Raw genomic sequence first — 21,486 nt, 5'->3', positions numbered from 1 at the left:
TATCCTCCGACCAAGAAGAATTGAAAATTGGAAGAAATTGTCTAAGAGTGAACTAATATCATAATTCTTGATTCTGTCAAGGTATCCATATTCCTCACATGAAAGGCAAAAATGTTGAACAAAGATATTCTCTGGTCCACGTTTTGCTTACTGGAAGCATGATGTAACCAAAAACTGTGTTTTGACTCCAGAGCAAAGATATTGTTTAGTTTTTTTTTCCCCCCCATTTCTTTCAGCAGTTTATAATACAAGTGATGTTTTTAGAGTTACATCAGCCATCAAAGAGAAACCTAACATTTCTAACATGGGAATTTCCCAGAAATAATACCTAACACATTTCTTCTTCACAAGGGTACACAGCTTTAAAATGATTATTCTGCAACACTCAGCTGCTAGACAGAATACTGGATCAAACCTAATGGAAATCCTTTAGAGGCATCATGGCAGTTTTCAATAAAAGGTCACAAAGAAATAGATTACCTGAGGAAACCAATGCCTTCCAGTTCATTTTGTGTAATCTGTGTTCAAACCTCAACTATGTTTATTTCTATTACGATTCTGAAAAACCACATTACTTTTCATAAGAGAAACTCGGATTTCAACTTCTTAAACAGCAGATAAGCAGTTTTCCAAATTACATACATACCTCTTTAAGAGACATATATGATATAAAATCCTTGCAGACTAATCTCAATAAACTGTTCTAGGGCAAATGACAATGAATCTCAATTAGTTCAACATTGCTACATGCATGGATATGCATTTTGAATTGAGGTTAGTGCAAGCAGAGTATTTTATTACTACTAATTTGAGAAGAGACTAAGGAAATGTGGCCTTCAAAGTTTCAGCAAATCATAGTTTGAGACGAGAGGAGACGTGATAGAAACAAGTGGAGCTTACATTATAGACATAAGCAATGTTCCCTCTAAGCTGTGCACGCAAAATTTTTGCTTTCAGAATTTCTAATTTACAGTCAATAATTTTTGAACATACTATAAAAACGAATTATATGATAAATCACACTTGTCACTTTTTTTTTATTTATGGTGCAATGAAGAGAAATGTAGTTAATGACCTGTATGAATGGAAAAAATTAATTATGGTGGAAAAAATTAATAGATGAAAAAAAATCATGTAACTTTGCCACACTGTGTTTCCAGATTATAAATATGTCATCTATGTATCTCTGCCAAAATGATGGCTTTGGATTTGTAGTAGAAGGAAATCTTTTTCAAAATTTTCCATGAATAAGTCAGCATATAGAATAGATGGAGGGCTTCCCATTGCAAGGTCGGATAGTTGTTTGTAGATATTCTCATTCAATTGAAAATAATTTGAGTTGAGACAATGTATAAATAGTTGAGAGATGTCAGGAGGGAAGAGATCATCTACAAGCGACATAACTTCATCTACATGAACATTTGCGAACAAAGATACAATATCTAGACCAGCTAGAATGTCCATTGGTAAGAAAGAAATTTCTCTTAGGTTTTCTACCAAGTGCCGTGAGTTTTTGATGGAGTCTGTATGTCTGATGAAGATTAGCCAGATGTTTTGATAACAAATAAGTAGGCAACTAATACCATTCACAGAAATCAATAACACCTGCTATACTTCCTTAATTAATTTTCTTTCATCTATTAACTCCATCCATCATCAAAATTAAATTAACTTTAGAACATGAAAATGAATGAAAATTATCTTTCCTAGATGTTTTAATTGTGAAAAAAACAGGAGGCCTCTCTCTCTTAGAGTATACTGTAAGCCCACTAATACAGGTCGTTACCTACATTTCTCTTCATTGTACCATACATCGCAAAAATTACGTATTATATATACGTTGAAAAAAAAGGACAATCTCGATATTACAGGAGATGAAGAAACACTAAAAGAAGAATTACGTTGTTCTCCAAGTACTGGTGAGAAATGAATATTCTAGGAAAATGGTACAAAGAATACTATTCGATACACAACAAATTCCTGACTTTTGCTTACAGAGCCTCAGTTTCCATCCCTTATATTGGTAGACTTTCTCTCAAAATCACCAATCTCCTGAAATCTCATGACGTAAGGATGGCTTTCAAGCTCATTGTGACTACACGAGCTCTATTATATTCAACTAAGGACCACAACTCTTTCAAATTGGAGACATTAATAACAGCAGAGGAGACAGCTCAGGCCAAGTTTTCCATTTCTCCCACACTAACCACAATACTGAATGGGACAAGAGCTTCATGCTTTACATAGAAGACAATTTCAGTGTACAATAGTTATCCACTCACAAGGCACACTCAACAGAAACCATGGAATGATTTCATGTGATATTTGGAAGTCACTTATCAGATCTTTCCACAAGAAAGACTAACTTTTCTGACAACTATCATGCATACCTACTGAACCATGACTGACCTGTGTCAGCTTCAATGCTCTATGTGTTTTTACTTTTGTGTAACAGTTCCTACATGTTTGGTTTTAGTTATGTAATGGCTCATCCCTTAAGTCAGTTTAACCATCCATATTATCAAGACCTATTAAACCCAGTGTTAGTTATCTTTTGTCACATTCGTTTTCTGGTCAAAATATGTACACAATCAGCATTAATTATTGCCCTTTCCTACATCTGGGGCACTTCAGAAAAAATTTTACAAGTTTTGAAAGCATTCTGTATGACATATGGATTACCATCAAGCCATATTAAAAATTAGCTACCCTTAAGGCCTGCCTGCCACTTCTGCCTTTTTTTTTTCTTCTTTTTTTTAAATGTTTTCAGCTATCTTCACTAATGCCTCAAAAGATTTTGTCACTTCTTCCTTAATAGCCCTGCTATGGGATAACAGGCACAAAAAAAAGTCTCACTGGCCAATGCTCCATTTTGAAATTTGTCTGCACTACTCTACTTGAAACTGTTTGCCATTCAAGAAGTTTATCTTCATGTTTACTATGGCTACCCCTTTTTAACCTGATCGTTATTGCCTAATTTTAACACCTTATAGTTATTATTTCATAGAATCCCATTTGCTAGTCTTATTTGGAACACTAATTATGTTGACATAGTACTTCTCTAATACTTCTTACAATGCTCTTACAACTTCACTAATTCTTTAAATAACTAACATTGGGTTTTATTAGACCATAATTTACAGATGATTATACTGACTAGTTTTGCCACATGTGCTAGTGGCTTCTTCTAGGTTAGGAAGAACAAAAAAATAATACAACAAAGTGGTAAACACGAACCATTGCATAAATAAAAAGCAGAAAACATGGAAGCTGGCATGGGTAAGTCATTGTTCAGTAAGTGTGTGTGATAGTTGGCAAAAAAGTTAAAGTCTGGTGTGCAGAAAGATCTAATAAACTTCCAAATATCACATAGAATCATTCCTTGGAATCGTTCAAACTAGAATCTCACCTATAATGATCTTCAGGCAGCTTAGTGCTACAGGACTACAAAAGCACAAAATAGCATTGTATCTTTCGCTAATTTCGAAATGAACTAAATACATACCATCACTTACCTGAATTTTATGCTGTGTGTCAACAATAAATAAAGACAATTTATCCCGACCTAGCCACTTGTTAAATTCTTGTTTCCAATTCTGCATTTAAAAAATAAAAAAAAGTAGTAGAAGTAGCAGGTAATAATATGTTGAATTATTTATTGATTACATCAACAACCAATGCACATTTTTTCAAGTGTGATTAAGAGTAGTAGCCATATCTGAAAAAATTCAGTATTCCAGGAATATTTTATTGTAAAGTATCTAATAATAATTCTTACTCAATTTAGTCTTTCGATAATTGATTAAAATCATTTGTAAAATAAGGGAACAACTTCCTACTATACCATTACCTTGTACTTCACAGCATCATCTTATCATAATTACTGCATTTTTTCCCCCTAAACTGGTTTATTATTACACAACAAATATCTTTCTGAACTGCCCATGCAGAAAGAATGATATTTGTCATATATATTCTGGATTGGAAGCGAGTCTTTTATTGTCTTACCATTCATCATCATCATAGTTTATTTCAGGTATGAATAGGGAAATATATATATATATATAGAAATGCATATAATAACAATTAACTCAAAGATAAAAGTTTATTAATGAAGGTGAGCTAAGTTGTTATCTGACAACTGGCAAAAGTCAAGGCAGTGGATGTTCGAGAGAACATCCACTGCCTTTTTTTTTTTTTTTTTAAGAAATCTGCTTGATTTTTGAGCAGAAGAGGTAGTACATTTGGTTTAGAAGCATTCTATTACATTTTAGCATGATGGGAAGTAGCATGATTCTTCTGTAATTTTCTGGTTTGTTTAGATTGCCTTTGTTGGATATTGGTATTATTAGGTCTTCCTTTCATTGTGATGGAATGCTGGATGTAGTAGCTAGAGCTGTACTGAAGCTCTAGCAACATCCAACATTCTGTTTAATAGCTTCTGCCATTACATCATCCAATCCAGGATGATGTAATGTTTTCTCGTTTTTTTTGGGATTTTAGTATAGCTTTAAATTCTTGTATTTTAAAATTGTTACACATAATAAGAAGTTCTTTTGATTATTATTTCTAGTAAACCATCTGTAGCAAAATTCATAGTGAATTATTCAACAGCAGTTTTTCAAAGTATTTCTTCCACACAGAGTTCTTCACTTTTATTTTCAAGTATCTTGCTATTTACTTTTAATTCTTAGTCTTTTTGGTGGAATTAGTTGCCAGGTACGTTTCTCTGGATTTATGCATATTTTTGGTATAGTTCTAATTTCAAACAGGCAGTGTGGATGTGGTTTTCTTTGTTATTTCAAAAAACCACAATATACATGATAATTTCAAGTGACTCATTCTCATCAAGATCCATAGCTGACTATATCACCAACCACATTCAGAGAAACATATTGTTGCTCTTGATATTTCGAGAGATTTGGATTGGGCCTGGCAATTTATTTATTTATTCGTATGGAGTTTCCTCCCTTTTTCTCCCCCATCCCTATTGGGGAAAGTTGAGCCCCCTCATGGGGGGGTAAGTATTTATGGCTGTAGATCCGTGTGTGTGTGTGTGTTCATGGGGCCGGTTTGCCTGCTTGCAGGATGAAAAACGCCAGATAAACTGGCAGAAAAACCCCTACTGCCCATGGCTAAACTTGGCTATGGCTGAGGAAGATCCTCAAATTCCTTACATCTTCGACGGGAATCGAACCTGGGACACTCCTTCCCCAGTCATATGGTTGCGAAGCGCACAACCACTAGGCAAACCGCGTGGATGTGTCTGGCAATGAGGTCTACTAATGAAATTGCCATACTTTGGCTTGTTTGCCATCCTCTGTAATTGGTGACTAAAAGACCTACTCTCAATCACCAATAACCACAACTTCACTGATGATAGTACACTCTTCATCCTATTCATTCAACAAACCATGCAGTGCTCAGACAGACATACCAAATATCAAGATCATCAGTGGCTAGTGTTTTAAACACCAATCTCCACATTACCCTTAAATGGAGTACGACAGCCTGGTCACTTTCAATGCCACCAAAATGCAGACTGGCCTTTTCTCTCAACAAAAAAGGAACTCACTTCACATATTCTTACCCTTGGCAATACACAAATCATCAGACAAGATCAGATCTCTCTGTCACATTTTGTGTTTTTGTAGACTATATCCATCATCTGCACTGCAGCCATTCTGAGATTGCAGACCATGCCATGGATACAAATCACCAGGTTCAGGGGTGGGGGAAGGAGGGGGGGGACCTCACTCTTATACAGAAGCATATGTAAATCAGGGAGACTATTTCTGGAATCCATTACAACACTGCAAAATTCTGTAAATCTAAACAAATCCAGTTGCATCATATTACCAAAATGGGAGACTGTCATTTTGAGACCTATAGCAAGATTCCATTACCACATCTATAGAGGACACCAGTTAGGACTGTAGGAGATCTTTTACAATCAGTCTGTGTTTGCTTCCTCGTGGTGTGCCCGTATACATGTGTTTAGTATATTTCTTGGTACCCATCAAGGTGCCTTGGTGACCAGGGCAAATTATTGGCATAATAATCTAATTAGCAAAACAAATTTAGTTAGTTAATTATTATCTTTAGATGTGAAAATTTTCTCCATTAAACATCAACAAGAGTATCATATGTTAACATATAGTACTAAACATGTAATAATATAATAGTAAAAACAGTGTTAAACATGTAATAATAATAAAAGTAATTACTAAAATAAAGAGCCAAAAGGCTTCATTTCGACGATGCAAAACTATATAAATCAAGTGGATATTAAATCCAGCATTATTTCAAAGCTGAATGCAGAAACTATGAAAGTTTCATACGAAATTTGACCAGAGAGCTTATGGAAATACACTTGCAGGCATTTACGAGTTGTCCTAGCGCAGACCTTATAGAAAATATGATTGCTTGCCCAAGCATCCATATATTTGCCTTCTATTGGTCCATTCTGATAAGGTTTTACTGGCCTAACAGCTGTTTTGAACTGGTTGGTTCTCCTCAGAGACCAGGCAGAAGAGAGCAAAAATTCTCGTTTAGTACTAAGGAACTCGAAATGTCGGAGAGGTGTATGTTTCGTAAGCAAATTCTCGGTTGGTTCGTAAAGTATTTACTAAAATAAAGAGCTGAAAGGCTTCATTTCAGCAATGCAAAACTATATAAATCAACTGGATATTAAATCCAGCATTATTTCAAAGCCGAATGCAGAAACTATGAAAGTTTCATACGAAATTTGACCAGAGACTTACAGGAATACACTTGCCGGCATTTACAAGTTGTCCTAGCGTGGACCTTAACATCCATTGCAACGCCGAAATAGAGCCTTTTGGCTCTTTATTTTTGTAAATATTTTACGCACCAACTGAGAGTTTACTTATGAAAAATACACCACTCTGACACTTCTGAGGAGAACCAATCAGTTCGAAACAGTTGTCAGGCCAGTGAAACCTTATCAAAACGGACCAATTATATTCTCCTTCTATTGGAGAATATAATTCCTTATAGAAAACATGATTGCTTGGGCAAGCAATCATGTTTTCTATAAGGTCTGTGCTAGGGCAACTCGCAAATGTCGGCAAGTGTATTCCCGTAAGCTCTCTTGTCAAATTTCGGATGAAACTTTCATAGTTTCTGCATTCGGTTTTGAAATAATGCTGGATTTAATATCCACTTGATTTATATAATAAAAGTAATAATGTCTAGCATTATTATAATGTTAAACATGTAATAATATAATAATAATAATAGTGCTCAACCTTTAAACACATAATATATTAGTATTAACATAGGTACTAATATTAACAACCTTTGATGGCTGAAAGTCAAAAAAAAAATTACATATACATTAAAAGATACAAATAAATAAATCAAACCTTCATAAGACTGCTAGGTGTGACAATTAGCACTTTTCTTAACACGGGTTTTCCTCCATAAGGACCTTGTTCGACAAGGGTCCTGAAATGAAAAATATGGTACAATTAAATTAAATTACAATTAAAATAAGAAATTCTCATATTTAAATGAACTAGGAAATTAAAAATAACTAAAAAAAAAAATACATCAAAGCTATATTCTATTTATAACATTATCAGAGGACAAATTCATATAGATAGTTTTATTACAGCAAAAGAAGTGGTGTCCTAACCTAATTTAACATGCGAGTTGTTATATTTGAGCTCTAATATATCAACATCACTAATATACCAACTCTCATGTTAAATTAGGACACCACTTTTGCTGTAATAAAACTATCTATATGAATTTGTTCTCTGATAATGTTATAAATAGAATATAGCCTTGATGGGGGGTTTTTTTTTCACTAGAGGTCAGGCCAGTAAAATAACAGTTGGTTAAATCATTGTTCATGCAGATAGTTTTATTTGGCCCACACTGCTAATTTATTTAAATCATGCTGCAAGATATCTACATCTTTATCAATTAATGCCTTCCCCAGTTTTTCATCATCAACAAACAACACTGAATATCCTACCCTCCCTTAAATCTTCCACTACATCATTAATGTACAAATTAAAGAGTAGTGGCCCTAGTACAGAGCCCTGGGGCACTCCACTAGTCACTCTCGTTTGCCTTGATTCCACTCAACTATACACACCCTTTGATGTTGCCTCTGTCACCCACCTCCTATCCTTTAGTAACTTGTCCAATACTTGGTTAAAGGTAAAATTCAGGAATGATTCCAGTGTACCATTTTAATTAGTATTACCACTCCAGAGATACTAATTGGTCTGTAATTTGCTTCTGTTTTGGAGCCATCTTTATGTAATGGAAAAATCTTACCCTCTTTCCACTCCCTTGGAACCTTCCAGAGCTCACAGATTAAACAACTTCATCAGAGACACTGCCAGTTCTCTTGCACATTCTCGTAGCACACGAGATGACATACTGTCCAGTCCCACAGCTGTATTCACATTGATATTTTTCAATATGTTGAGTACCTCCAGTTCATCTACCTCAATTCTTACATCTGCCTCTGTCACATCAGTAACTGCAAAGTCACCACCTGGATGATATACCCTTGCAAAGTAATAACTGAGTAACTCAAGTGACTGCTGTCAGAATGCAGAAAGGGGAGGTGAAAGGATTGATTGTTTTGGCTGGAACCAATGACCTGAGAGGTGAGAAGTATTGTATGAGGGAGAATGTGAAAGAGTTGATGGAAGAAGCAAAAAAGAAAAACAAGAGGATGAAGTTTGTGCATCTCCTGCCATCCTATGATAGAGGCAAACTGAGAAGCAGAGTGATGATAGCTAATGAATCAATCACCTCCTTTTCCACTTGTCAGCCACCAATCTTCAATATCCTCATAAGATGCATCCCATAAACCTGCCACCATTTTGGTCACTTCCCTCTGAATCCTTTCCATCTCCTTCTCATCACCAAGAAACCCAAGTGACCAGATCTGTACACAGTAGTTAATATGGGATCTCACTAAGGCCTTATAAAGAGGCATAATAACCTACTCATCAGGGTGTTTATGAATAATGAAGTAATCCGATGATCAGTTTTAGCCACTTTTGCAATATCCTCTAAACTTCAATTCCCTTATCCACTAACATCTCCAAATCCCTGTTTTCATCAATTTCCTGGAGTACAATTCCATCTGGTAATCTTCATCTGGGGTGAAAAGATTACACAGCTGGTAATCTTTTCTCCCCAAGATGCATAACCTTACACTTTACCACACTGAACAAACATCCATTCTCCTTTGTCCATACCAGTCTATATCATCTTGCAAAATTTTAACATGATATTTATTGATTATTGATCTATCCAATTTTGCATCATCAGCAAACAACTGAATAGTTCCTCTCAGATCCTTTCCTATGTCGTTCATGTACAAATTAAATGGTAATGACCAAAGAACAGAGTCCTACATCATGCCATTAGTTACAAACCTTCTACTGAACTCTACTACTGAATAAACTACTATTTGGTATCACTCCATCAAATATTCTCTTATCCACTTCACCAACTTTATATCCATCCCCATGTGCAGCAATTTATTGATTAGAATTCTATGTGGTATACTGTCAAAAGCCTTTGCAACATCCAGTGTGTATCACTGTAAACCCCTTTACCTTTATCTAAGTTGTCACTGTATTATAAAAGGTGAGCAAGTTACTGAGGCATGACCCACTCTTCACAAAACCATGTTACCCCCTGCCATATGGTATCCCATCCCTATTTCTCTCTTAATCAACTTCTCCCATATCTTGACAATGACTCCTAAGAATCTGATTGGCTGGTAATTTTCTACCTTAGTCTTGGAACCTCCTTTAAGCAATGGAACTATTTTCATCTCTTTCCATCCCCTTGGGACCAACCAAAAGCTGAGACCTAAAATAAACAATGGGTCAGGTACTACCAATTCCCTACCATATTCTCGTAAAACTTGAGCTGGTATACCATCTACCATAAAAATCCCATAACATCACAATTTTGCTGCACTACAAAAATACTAATGAAATGATGAAATTAAAAATAATAATAATAAATAAATTCAGATTTCAAAACAATAATTTCTTACCAAATTAGGGTGATGCACTGCAGAGTCTTTCCAAGACCCATTTCATCCCTAAACAAAAACAGACATTTAGAAGCAAACAGATACCAAAACAATAGCAAATGAAAGGAAATTTTTTTTCTTTCTTTGTTTCTTTATATTTTTAGATGATAAACAGATAATAAAATTATCTACAGTTCAATGGGATAAGAAAACAAATAGATGATAAAACTCTCAATATCTGAAGTTTTTAGTGTAATGATCAATTAGTTTATTTCTAACCCAGTTCTCAGATCCATAAGTTTAATTTGCTATCGTCACTAAAAATTGTTTTTAAAAAATTAGGTAATTGAAATCTTTTGCTTATTCTAGAGTTCCCCATTAAGAACACAGGAAATGTTTTCAAGGTTTTGTCTTTTTTACTGCTAATTTTTGTACCATTTTTTTTTTTACTTTCATATCAGTCTAGTCAACAAATCCTGAAGACTTGCATTGGATTCATTTAGGAGTATACTTCTAAATCATCAGCATAAAGTAAAGAGCTAAATTGAATATCTCCAATTTAAATACCAGCTTTGACTTGATTCCTTCATAACACAATCCATATAGATGAATAATAGTGGAGATAGTGTGAATTTTTTTTCTTACATCTAATTTTACATCAAACCATCTTCCTGTAATTCTAACTGCTGAGTAACTTAAATATAAACAATATTTCCCTGCAAAATGCTCTATTTACCATGTAGTGTTCTGAAAGGCATTTCTCAAGATTTCTTGTCATATGTTTTAGGGCTGGGGCTAATGGAGGTCTTAAATTCATGTACACTAATACTAGGAGTATTAGGAACAAGAAGGAAGAGTTTTTGGCCATGGTTGGCACTTCCAGACCACAGGTTATTGGTATTAGTGAAACATGGCTGACTGTAGATGATATAGCTAGTGGGATTGAATGTGATGGGTATAGTGTGTTCAGGAATGACAGAGAGAATAAAATGGGGGGAGGAGTATTGTTGATGATAGCTGATGAGCTACAGCCAAGGAGAATAGAAGTTGAATTGCAGGATAGAGAAAAGAGCACATTTGAGGCCATTTGGTGTGAGATTGTGGCTAGCAGAACTAAATATACAATTGGGTGCTGCTATAGACCAGGTGATGGAAAAGATGGTGGTGACAGTATGCACAAGCAAATAGAAGAACTGAGTGGAAGGAGGGTGATTATTATGGGAGATTTCAACTATGGTCGCATTGATTGGAGTGAGGAGAGGACACACGGGAGGAAGGAATTGGATTTTATGTGGTTATTAAGGGATAACTATCTGCGACAGCATGTAATGGAAAATACTAGGGGTCAGAGAGTGCTTGACCTAGTAATTACATCTGAGGATTTGGCTGTAACAAATATGACCACATTGCCACCAATTGGTGAGAGTGATCATAGGGTCTTGACTTGGGAGGTGGCTAAAGGTGTGGAATTTACAATTAAGACAGGGTACATGTGGAATTATCGGGCTGGAAAGTATGACAAGCTTAGGAGTTTGATTGGCTCAGTGCCATGGCATGTACAACTGCAAGGACTAGAAGTTGATAGTGCATGGGAGGTAGTTAAGAAGTGCTTGCATGAAGCAATGGCTGACTGTATACCTAGAGTCCGAATAATAAATCAAGTAGGGGTTAAATGGATGAATAACACCATTAAGCTTGAGCTGCAAAAAAAGAAACAACTATGGAGGGAATTTAAGGAGAAAGGTGACCGGCAGGCACATGAATGGTATAAAGCGCAGGCCAGAAGGGTGACGAGTGTGGTACGAAAAGCAAAAAAGGATTACAAAAGAACATTGGCCATGCAGGCTAAAGAGAATCCTAAACAGTTTTTTAGATATGTAGCAAGTAAAAGGAAAAATGTACATGGCAGAATGATTTTAAAGAATGCCGATGGTAGGGAGGTAACTGAATCAGTTGAGATAGCTGAGTTACTGAGTGAGCACTTTGCAAGAATATATCATCCAGGTGGTGACATTGCAGAAACGAATAAACCAGTAGATTATATGGGAATTGTGGTGAATGAAGTGGAGGGGAGGTGAGTAGTCTATTGCATAACCTGTCAATACATCTGTGGGATTGGATGGTATACCAGCTCGTGTAGTACAAGAAGCAGCTAAAGAATTGTCAGTACCCTTGACCATTTTGTTTAATTTGAGTCTCGGGTCTGGGTTAGTCCCGAGCGGGTGGAAGGAGGGGAAAATAGTTCCAGTGCATATAGGTGGTTCCAAGACTGCTGTTGTAAATTACCGACCGATTAGCATATCAGGAATCATTGTCAAGGTCTTAGAGAAATTAGTCAAGAAAAGAATACAGGATTGGATAGATGAAAATGGGATATTGTATGGGGGACAACATGGTTTTGTGAAGGGTAGATCATGCCTCAGTAACTTGCTCATGTTTTATAACACAGTGATGGCTGAACTGGATAGGGGTAATGGGTTTACAGTGATACTACTGGACCTTGCCAAGGCCTTTGACAGGATACCACATGGAACCCTAATCAGTAAACTGGAGCAGATGGGGATAGATATAGGGTTGGTAAGATGGATAGGAGGGTGGTTTATTCAGGAGTGGAGTCAAAAAGACGGCTTGTGACTAGTGGAGTGCCACAGGGCTCTGTTCTTGGACCACTGCTTTTCAATTTGTCCATCGATGATATTGGAAAGGATTTGAGAGGAAGTGTTCACTTGTTTGCTGATGATGCAAAGTTGGGTAGAGCAATTGTGAATGCACAGGATGTCAAAATTTTACAGGATGATTTGGATAGTTTGGAGGACTGGGCTAGGAAAAATGGATGTCAGTTTAATGTGGCAAAGCATAAGGTTATGCACTTTGGGGTGAAAAGAACAGCAGCAGTATATCGCATTGGTGGAACCGTACTCCAGGAGATTGATGAGGCCAGGGATTTGGGAGTGCTGGTGGATAGGGAGTTGAAGTTTAGGGGGCACATTGCAAAAGTGACTAAAACAGCTCACCAAATCACTTGGCTTATGAAAAATACTTTAACATGCAGAGACAAACAAGTTGTTGTTCCTCTGTATCGAGCCTTGATAAGACCCCATCTGGACTTCTGTGCCCAGTTATGGGCACCAGGGTTTCTTTGTGATGGGGAGGAAATGGAGAGGGTCCAGAGATGAGTGACCAAGATGATAGCAGGTCTGTGGAATGAACCTTATGAGAATAGGTTGAGGATTTGTGGGTTGCAGAAATTGGACGATAGGCGAAGGAGGGGTGATATGATTGAGACATTCAAATTACTGAAGGGTTTTTATAAGATTGATCCAGAAGATATTTTTGAAAATATGACTGGTGGTGGGAGGACTAGGGGCCATGCATGGAAGCTGGGCAAGAGTGTGGTTGACAAGGGTGTTAGAGCTAGGTTTTTTACTTGGAGAGTGGTGAATGAGTGGAATAAGCTTCCAGAGTCTGTTGTGGGTGCTACGACCGTGAATGAGTTCAGGGGAAGATATGATAGATACTGTGTGAATGTTGAATAGTTGTTCCAGACATGAAGTTAGGGCCTCCCTCGATGAGTCTGTCGACTCCTTGGAGTTTCTCGGAACAATAATAATAATAATAATGTCTTCTCCATATCCACAGTTATAGTGGAATCTGTTCAAAGTAGTTTTGAATAATATACATATTCAAATTGCTTACAATTGCCTAAGATGAGGGCCTCTGTGGCACAATCGGTTAGTGCATTCATCTGTTAACCAAAAGGTTGGTGGTACAAGCCCACCCAGGGGGGGGGGTTGAGCCTCTATAGCACAATTGGAAGAACAGCAAAGCATTGTGCCCTTTGATTGGAAAAGACCAGGGTTCGATTCTAGATGAAACGAGAGATAACCTTATATGAGCTTTTTCAATTGAAGGTGAGTTAGCCGATCTCATACGGAGGTAGCGGGATTTTTTCTCCCAGAAACTTGGGTTTTTTTATCCCGTGTGCAGACAAATTGGCCTTCAGAACACACAATTTACAAACAAAAAATACTATTGTTGGTGATGATGGGTGGTAGATGGCATTGATGGTAGTAGTAGTGTCATAGTAGGAGAATTAAGTAGTAGTGGAGACGGTGAGATGTATGTAGTGAAGGAGAGTACAGTGCCCTCCCAAGATGTCTTTGAACTCCTGGAGGTGTCACATAATAATAATATACTGGCTACTGAATTAGAAATCTTTATGCAGATGCATGAAAACATCACTTATGCAGCGTGTATTTAAAATACTTAGTCACATGTGTCACCATATGTTCTAGGCAACTATTTAAGAATGCTGCTGGTCAGTAATTGTCAATTAGTCACAATGATAAAAACAAAAGATCTTTTGAACCTCAATAAAGGACTTATTTTGGGTGCCTGTCTTGCTGGAGCCACGATTTTGAAAATAGCAGAGCTGATTGGTTTTTCAAAAGTTGAGGTATTGCAGGTGTTTAATCAGTGGAAAAATAACCCACATTCCTTGTCTAAGAGGCATAACTGTGGTCCTAGGACAGCTTGTCAGGAATGAGATCACTGTCATCTGAAATGGCTTGTACGGACAAACAGAACTACCTGTGTGCAACAATTGACCGAAAGCATTTAATGAATGCTGTTCCCAACCCAAACTACATGCAAGAAATTGAAGAGGACTGGTATTGGCAGTTGCATGCCTATATGATTTTTTTTGCAAAGAACCAAAAAGTCCGTCTACAGTGGTGTCAGGATCCCCATGACTGGACAATGGGAAAAAAGTCATGTGGTCCGATGAGTCACAGTACACCTTGTTCTGTACCAACAGTAGACAGAGAGTTTGGTGTGATCCCATGAAGCAATGAACCCAGCTTACCTTGTAAACACAACTCAAGATTCTGGAGGTGGTGTCATGGTGTGGAGCATGTTCTGTTGGTATGGAACAGGCATCCTAATATTGGTCCAAGGCCAAGTGTCCTCCAAGGAATATCTGAATATTGTTGCTGATCAAGTCCATCCTGCAATGTTGACTTTTTATCCAGCAGGTAACAGTTGTTTCATGGATGGCAATGGTACTATCCATCATGCAAGAATTATTCAGGAGTGGTTGAGCCAGCATGACAGCAACTTCCACCATCTTCCCTGGGCACCATTAAGCCTGGATCTGAATCCCATTGAGAATGTATGGGACATGTCAGAAAAAAAGATCTGGGAGTAAAGTCCTCTTCCGTCAAATCTGAGCCAGTTAAAGGACTGTCTGGTGAACACCTGGTATGTTGCTGATGTAGATGCAGTACAACATCTTGTGGAATCTATGCCAAACCACATATGTGCTGTAATTTGGGCTAAAGGAGGTTCACCACAGTATTAAATAAAAGTTTCTAATTCATTGGCCAGTATGTGTAGAAACTGTTCATTATGATTATCATCTTTAAGTCTTTATAAAGTTTTTTAATTTTTATTTTTTTTAGTAGACTGAAATAAAACCAAGGGAGGTGGATGTGGATATATATGAATTCATACTACAGATAACTCACAGGGAGACCACTAAAAAACCATTACAGCAGTTAGTTTGCAAACAGTGAATTTCTAAATAATAGCATCTAGATATAGGGCTTCAACTAACACTTTTCAGTAGTTTGTTAAACTGTACTGGTTTTACTTAAATAATTTATTTCTTTAACAAAAACTTTTCTTAGATTTATCAAAGATCAACAATGCATTTTAACAGAAAAATGAGAATTTACAAACAAAAATTAGAAAAATCATGCAAGATAACAATTTGAAAAGGATTTAGAAAACACAGAAGGAAGTTCTATTTTCTGCAGAAAAAATTTTCAGAAAACAAAAATCAGAAAATTGTGCCGTGAAACCTGCAGAAAGCTCATCATGCACTGGAAGATAATAAGTTATTAAGGACACATCTTCTGCATTCCCATTTAGACTTCTTTTAGATGAACTTGGGTGCAGTAACAAGCATGAGGACATATTCCATATTGCAATTAGTTACATGTCAAGTATGAAAGACCAATACTAAGAAAAATGGAATTAGGCTATGTCTGGATTCTAAATACAACATAGACAAAAATGAAATCTTCAATAAATAGTTTTTTTTTAAACTATTTGAAATGACACTGAGGAACAAAATGTCTCAAATTTATATAAAATTTAGGAATACTTATGGGCAATATACAATGCCCATAAGTAACTAAAAGAAAGATTCTCATAAGTAACAACTGTGCTGTTTCAAGAGAGAGCTCAGTTTATCTTGTATGTTGGATATAGGTAAGTTTATCTTGTATGTTGGATATGGTGTATGTATATAGTCAGGTGGGGGTGTTCTTTTTCAGAAGTTAAGTGAGGATATTTTTGTTGTAACCATTCTGTTCAAAAAAACGTTTAAGTAGAGCTTCTTGTTTCAGATGCACTGCCTGTCCCTGTGGATGAAATTTGCTCTGCCTTGGAGGCTCAAGTTTTGAATATTCCAATTTTTTAGGCAGAATGGTGATGTGAAGTGGTAAGTATCTGCCTGTGTGTGTGTGAGTGTTCAATAGACTGAACACATGATTGACCCATTCAGTTGCCTTGTAACTATAGTATCCAAGAAGGCTAGAGCTCCTGCTTTTCCTCTTCAACAGTAAAAGTGATTTGGGAAGAGATATTGTTCAGAAATTGTGTAAAGTTGGAAAGAGTTTGTGGGCCATGTGATCAAATGGCAAAGATATCATCTATTTATTTAGTTATTTCATTTATCAGTGTCTATGCAGTTTATTCAAGAAATTTTCAACATGAATCAGACCATTTGTACAGTAGCAAAATTAGACAAAATAAAATATATCAAGTACATAAGTTAAAAATATCAACATTCAGAAACATGCTACAATTTTTGATATACTCAATGGATTTTTTTACAAAAGCACATCATGCAGAGAATTCTTTGAATAACATAAATCCAACATCACACTAGTTGTTCTTCTTGCAAAAACAACAAAAATATCAACAGTTGCAAATTCAACCCTGAAAACAATTTCAAGCCAAAACTGTATTCCATATAAACAATTTAAATGGATTAATATAGTGACTTGTACTCGCTCAAATCAGTGTGGTAGGAATTTCTGTTTTAAATGTTCCAAGGTTCGAGATGATGACGAAAAATCTCTCGAATGTTATTATTTCATTTTTAAGCAAAATGATTTACAATTATATTTTATTCCCTGTTTTTTGCTAGAATTGGACCATTTTTATTGCAAAACGATTGAAACTTATAATAACATCTCACTAGCTTGATGGAATTTAAGGATATCTGGTATTTAGGATCACTATTAAAATTTTTCATGTTGACTAGAATATTATACAGGAATACAAAATAAAATCAAATACAACACAATAAAACAAACCGATGTCTGTGGTACATAAGTCAAATAACAGGCTCTACAGCTGTAATAGTGAATGGCATCAACATATAAGAATGATATTGAGAAATGCATCTTTTTATGATTGTCTGCATCATTTCCATCTATTCATTCATATTTTTGCTTCAAAGAAGAAACATATGTTTAGGGATAATAAATAACATTTTATTAAATTATTACAGATATTCATGTTTCGGTTCGGTTCAGTTCGGTTCGATATGATATGTACATGTATCATGCAAATGTCCCCCAACTATTCCAGATACCCAACATACAATGCCCCTATATCCTTTTGCCAGAAAGAAATCAGCAAAACACTTTTTTGCTGATTTCTTTTTGTGTCTAAATTAGACACAAAAAAGTCTCCTGGCCCTGATGGTATTCCTCCAATTGTCCTGAAGGTTTGTGCACCAGAACTGTCTCCTGTCCTATGTCACTTATATATACTGTCTTACTCCATTGATATCTATTCCAGAGCCTGGAAATTGGCCTATATTCAGTGCATTCCCAAAAAGGGCGACAAATCAATGCCATCCAACTACCGCCCCATCTCACTCACCTCAGTCCTCTCTAAAGTAATGGAAAAAATCATCAATTCCCAACTCCTACACTACCTTGAAGCTACCTGTCTAATAAGACTGCCAGCATGGATTCCGTTGCTGCAGATCAACAGGAGATCTGCTCATATATGTCACCCATCTCTGGTCAAATGCCATGGAGAAGTTTGGCAAATCTCAAGCAGTTGGACTTGATATTTCCAAAGCATTTGACCAGGTCTGGCACAAGGGCTTACTAAGCAAGCTACCATCGTTTGGTCTATCTCAAGGCCTCTATAATTGGATTATCAGCTTTCTGTCTGAATGCTCACTATGTGTGGTGGTGGATGGCTCCTTATCCTCTCCCCATTCAACTAATGCTGGGGTTCCTAAAGGTTCTGTCCTCTCACCAACCATCTTCCTACTATATATCAATGACCTACTTCGGCTCACCTCCAATCCGATACACAGTTTTGCAGATGACAGCACATTGCACTCCTCCCTTTCTTTTGATAAACCTTACTCCACACAACTCACCTCAACCTACAGATCAGCAACCACTGCTGCCCTTAATTCAGACCTGAAAGCCATCCTCCAATGGGGTTCAGATAACCTAATCAATTTCAATGCAAATAAAACCCAGTACTGTCTCATTTCACATAAAAAAGAACCAGTTTCCCCCAGTATTATTTTTGACAATACCCAAATTTCCAGACAACCTGAGATTTTTCTTCTTGGAATTACTCTGGCATCGAGCCTCTCCTGTCCTGGCACACACACATAACAACCATTGCATCCTCAGCTTCTAAACAACTAGGATTTCTCTTTCGCTTAAGACGTTACTTCACCCCTGAACAGCTATTAACCTTATACAAATCACAAATCTGCCCAACCATTGAATACTGCCCCCACATATGGGGGCAGTATTCGATGGTTGGGTAGTATCCCAAAACCTCCCTCAAATTGCTCAACTCCATACAGAGGAGAGCATTCAGACTTATTAATGATCCATCACTTATCAACTCACCCCCCCACACACACACTTTCACACAGATGATTGGTCTCTGCACTATGTGTCTTCTACAAATATTTCTATGGAAAATGTTCATCTGAAATAGCATCAATAATTCCCCCACTTAGTACAAACTCATTGGAACACATGCAGCTGCTGCTCAACATCCCTACACGCACCTTGAAACCCACAGAACCAATTTCTTCTCTTCCTCCTTCATCCCTGCAACCGCTATACTATGGAACAGTCTTCCCCCTTGATGTATTCCCTAGGGAATACAATCTACAGTCATTCGAATCTAATGTGAACAAGTACCTTCTTTCCCAGTCCATACACGGTACTAATGTACTATAGTTTGATCTACCAACCGCTCGTGTATGGGCTTAACATTAAAAAAATAAATAAATAAAATAAAATAAAAAATATGTAGGCACAACTACAGGAAGGCAAACACATAGGAATTCACAGTGACAAAATACTGTCCGGCATGGCATCCTCCTGCATATGGTTGGGAAATTTTGATCATTCAGCTGACAGCCTCATGAAGATAATCTCCCAGCTTTTTGATACAATGGGGCAGCCAAATTTATTTACATTAGGCAAAGTGCTACGACAGATTCAAAGAATAGTGTCTCAGGTTTGTATTTACACCTTTACAGTACAGAATTCATTATACAAATTATGGAAACAACTACCATGTTAAAGTAAAACCTCAGTTTAATATAAACCAAAATAATCACTCAACATTTCAACTTTCACATTAAGGTCATCATCTGGAGTATACACATATACAAAAAGAAACAAACTACACTACATTCTGCATGGTATGCTCAAGTTACATTAATTTGGTCAACCGTTAAAACTACTGGCCTGACCTTTGATGAAAAAAAAAACTTTACTACATCAACAATAGTCATGTTATTATTATAATTATTCATTTGGTTACAAAAAGTGCAAGTGCAAAGTGCTACGACAGATTCAAAGAATGGTGTCTCAGGTTTGTATTTACACCTTTACAGTACAGAATTCATTATACAAATTATGGAAACAACTACCATGTTAAAGTAAAACCTCAGTTTAATATAAACCAAAATAATCACTCAACATTTCAACTTTCACATTAAGGTCATCATCTGGAGTATACACATATACAAAAAGAAACAAACTACACTACATTCTGCATGGTATGCTCAAGTTACATTAATTTGGTCAACCGTTAAAACTACTGGCCTGACCTTTGATGAAAAAAAAAAAACTTTACTACATCAACGATAGTCATGTTATTATTATAATTATTCATTTGGTTACAAAAAATAAATTAAGCTAGAGAGTAACATGCACTCAAATAATTACTCATATAAGTGCACATATAAATTAGAACAAAACAGTATGGATGGTAGCCAATAAGAGCTGAAATGACTGCTTAGAGTCCTAAAGTCAAGGTTTGCTGGAAAACTTGAAGGAATTAAGTCGACTCAATGTGTGCCATCCAAATTCTTGGGATTTTTATGTCATCAATATTGTTAAGATTAGGATGGTTGACCAAAATTTCACAATGCCAGGTTTTTGTATGATGTAAATAACAGGTACTTTTCCAATCAATTTGGTGTAGGGTGTTAAGGGAGTAATCTGAGAGGCCTGCTTCACCAAAATTGTTAAATGTGTTTTTTTTTTTTTTTTTTTTTTTTACAGATAGCAATTGTATGTCCAGTTTCACCAATATAAGGTAAGTTACAGATTTATGGATGCAATAAAATCCAGGGTGAGCAAATTGGGGGAGAAGATCCTTAGAGTAGTTGGATATGTTTTTTAATTTTATAGGTGGTTTAAAAGTAGCATTAAGATTATAATGGTGTATAATAATATTTATTTTTTCTGATAACCCTTTAATTATGGGATGACTATGGTTTTACTGTAATCTATATTATATGTATTTTTTGATGAAGGTGTATGAAGAATTTTATTGATAGTATTTTTGCTATAGCCATTATTTATAAACGTTTATATTGCTAATAATTAGTAATTCTTGTTTAAAAGCTTGTTCATTAGAGCAAATTGCTATAGCTCTGTTTTTGAGGGTGTTGACGACTCCAAGTTTTTGTGAACAGTGGTGATAAGAGTTAGCATGTATACAAGGGTGGTCTGAAAAGTTCTCGGCCCCGACCATAGATGGTGACACTACCTGCAACATTTTTTTTTTTTTCTAAGTTGGTACATTTGTCATAAGCATCCATGTCAAATTGCAAGTCATTCTATCAAGTAGTTTGTTTTATACAGCTGTCTGAAGCAAAAGTGTTCTCTGTATCCCTTGAAATGGATAAAATTGAGTATCATGCGATTATAAAATTCTTTGTAAAAGAAAGTTTAAAGGCAAAGGAAATTCATTCGAAGTTCATAAAAGTTTATGGGCGCTTTTCTCTTTTGTTTTCAACAATTAAGAAATGGGCTGCTGAGTTTAAACATGGCCGTACCAGCCTTGAAGATGATCCACGTGAG

The 21,486-nt window shown here is 36.2% G+C and overlaps 1 protein-coding gene across 4 annotated transcripts in view; it reads right to left on the bottom strand.

Moving 5' to 3' along the window:
- LOC150095715 (DNA repair and recombination protein RAD54B-like) overlaps positions 1 to 21,486 on the bottom strand; it is a 232,067-nt gene that overhangs the window by 92,500 nt on the left and 118,081 nt on the right. For 3 of the 4 annotated variants that reach the window (XM_090410071.1, XM_090410074.1, XM_090410072.1), the window contains exons 11-13: positions 10,064 to 10,111; positions 7,389 to 7,470; positions 3,516 to 3,596 (exon numbers count right to left, since the gene is read on the bottom strand). In XM_090410071.1, coding sequence (XP_090266197.1) covers positions 3,516 to 3,596; positions 7,389 to 7,470; positions 10,064 to 10,111 — 211 coding nt within the window. The remainder of the gene's footprint in view (positions 1 to 3,515; positions 3,597 to 7,388; positions 7,471 to 10,063; positions 10,112 to 21,486) is intronic. The other variant, XM_090410073.1, reaches the window with a different exon arrangement.

This window comes from Typopeltis vanoorti, chromosome 20 (assembly GCF_054136105.1).
Source record: "Typopeltis vanoorti isolate ZY-2024b chromosome 20, IOZ_Tvanoo_1.0, whole genome shotgun sequence".
Taxonomy (NCBI): domain Eukaryota; kingdom Metazoa; phylum Arthropoda; class Arachnida; order Uropygi; family Thelyphonidae; genus Typopeltis; species Typopeltis vanoorti.
Note: the sequence above shows the minus strand (reverse complement) of the source record. Positions and strands in the feature narration are given on the sequence as shown.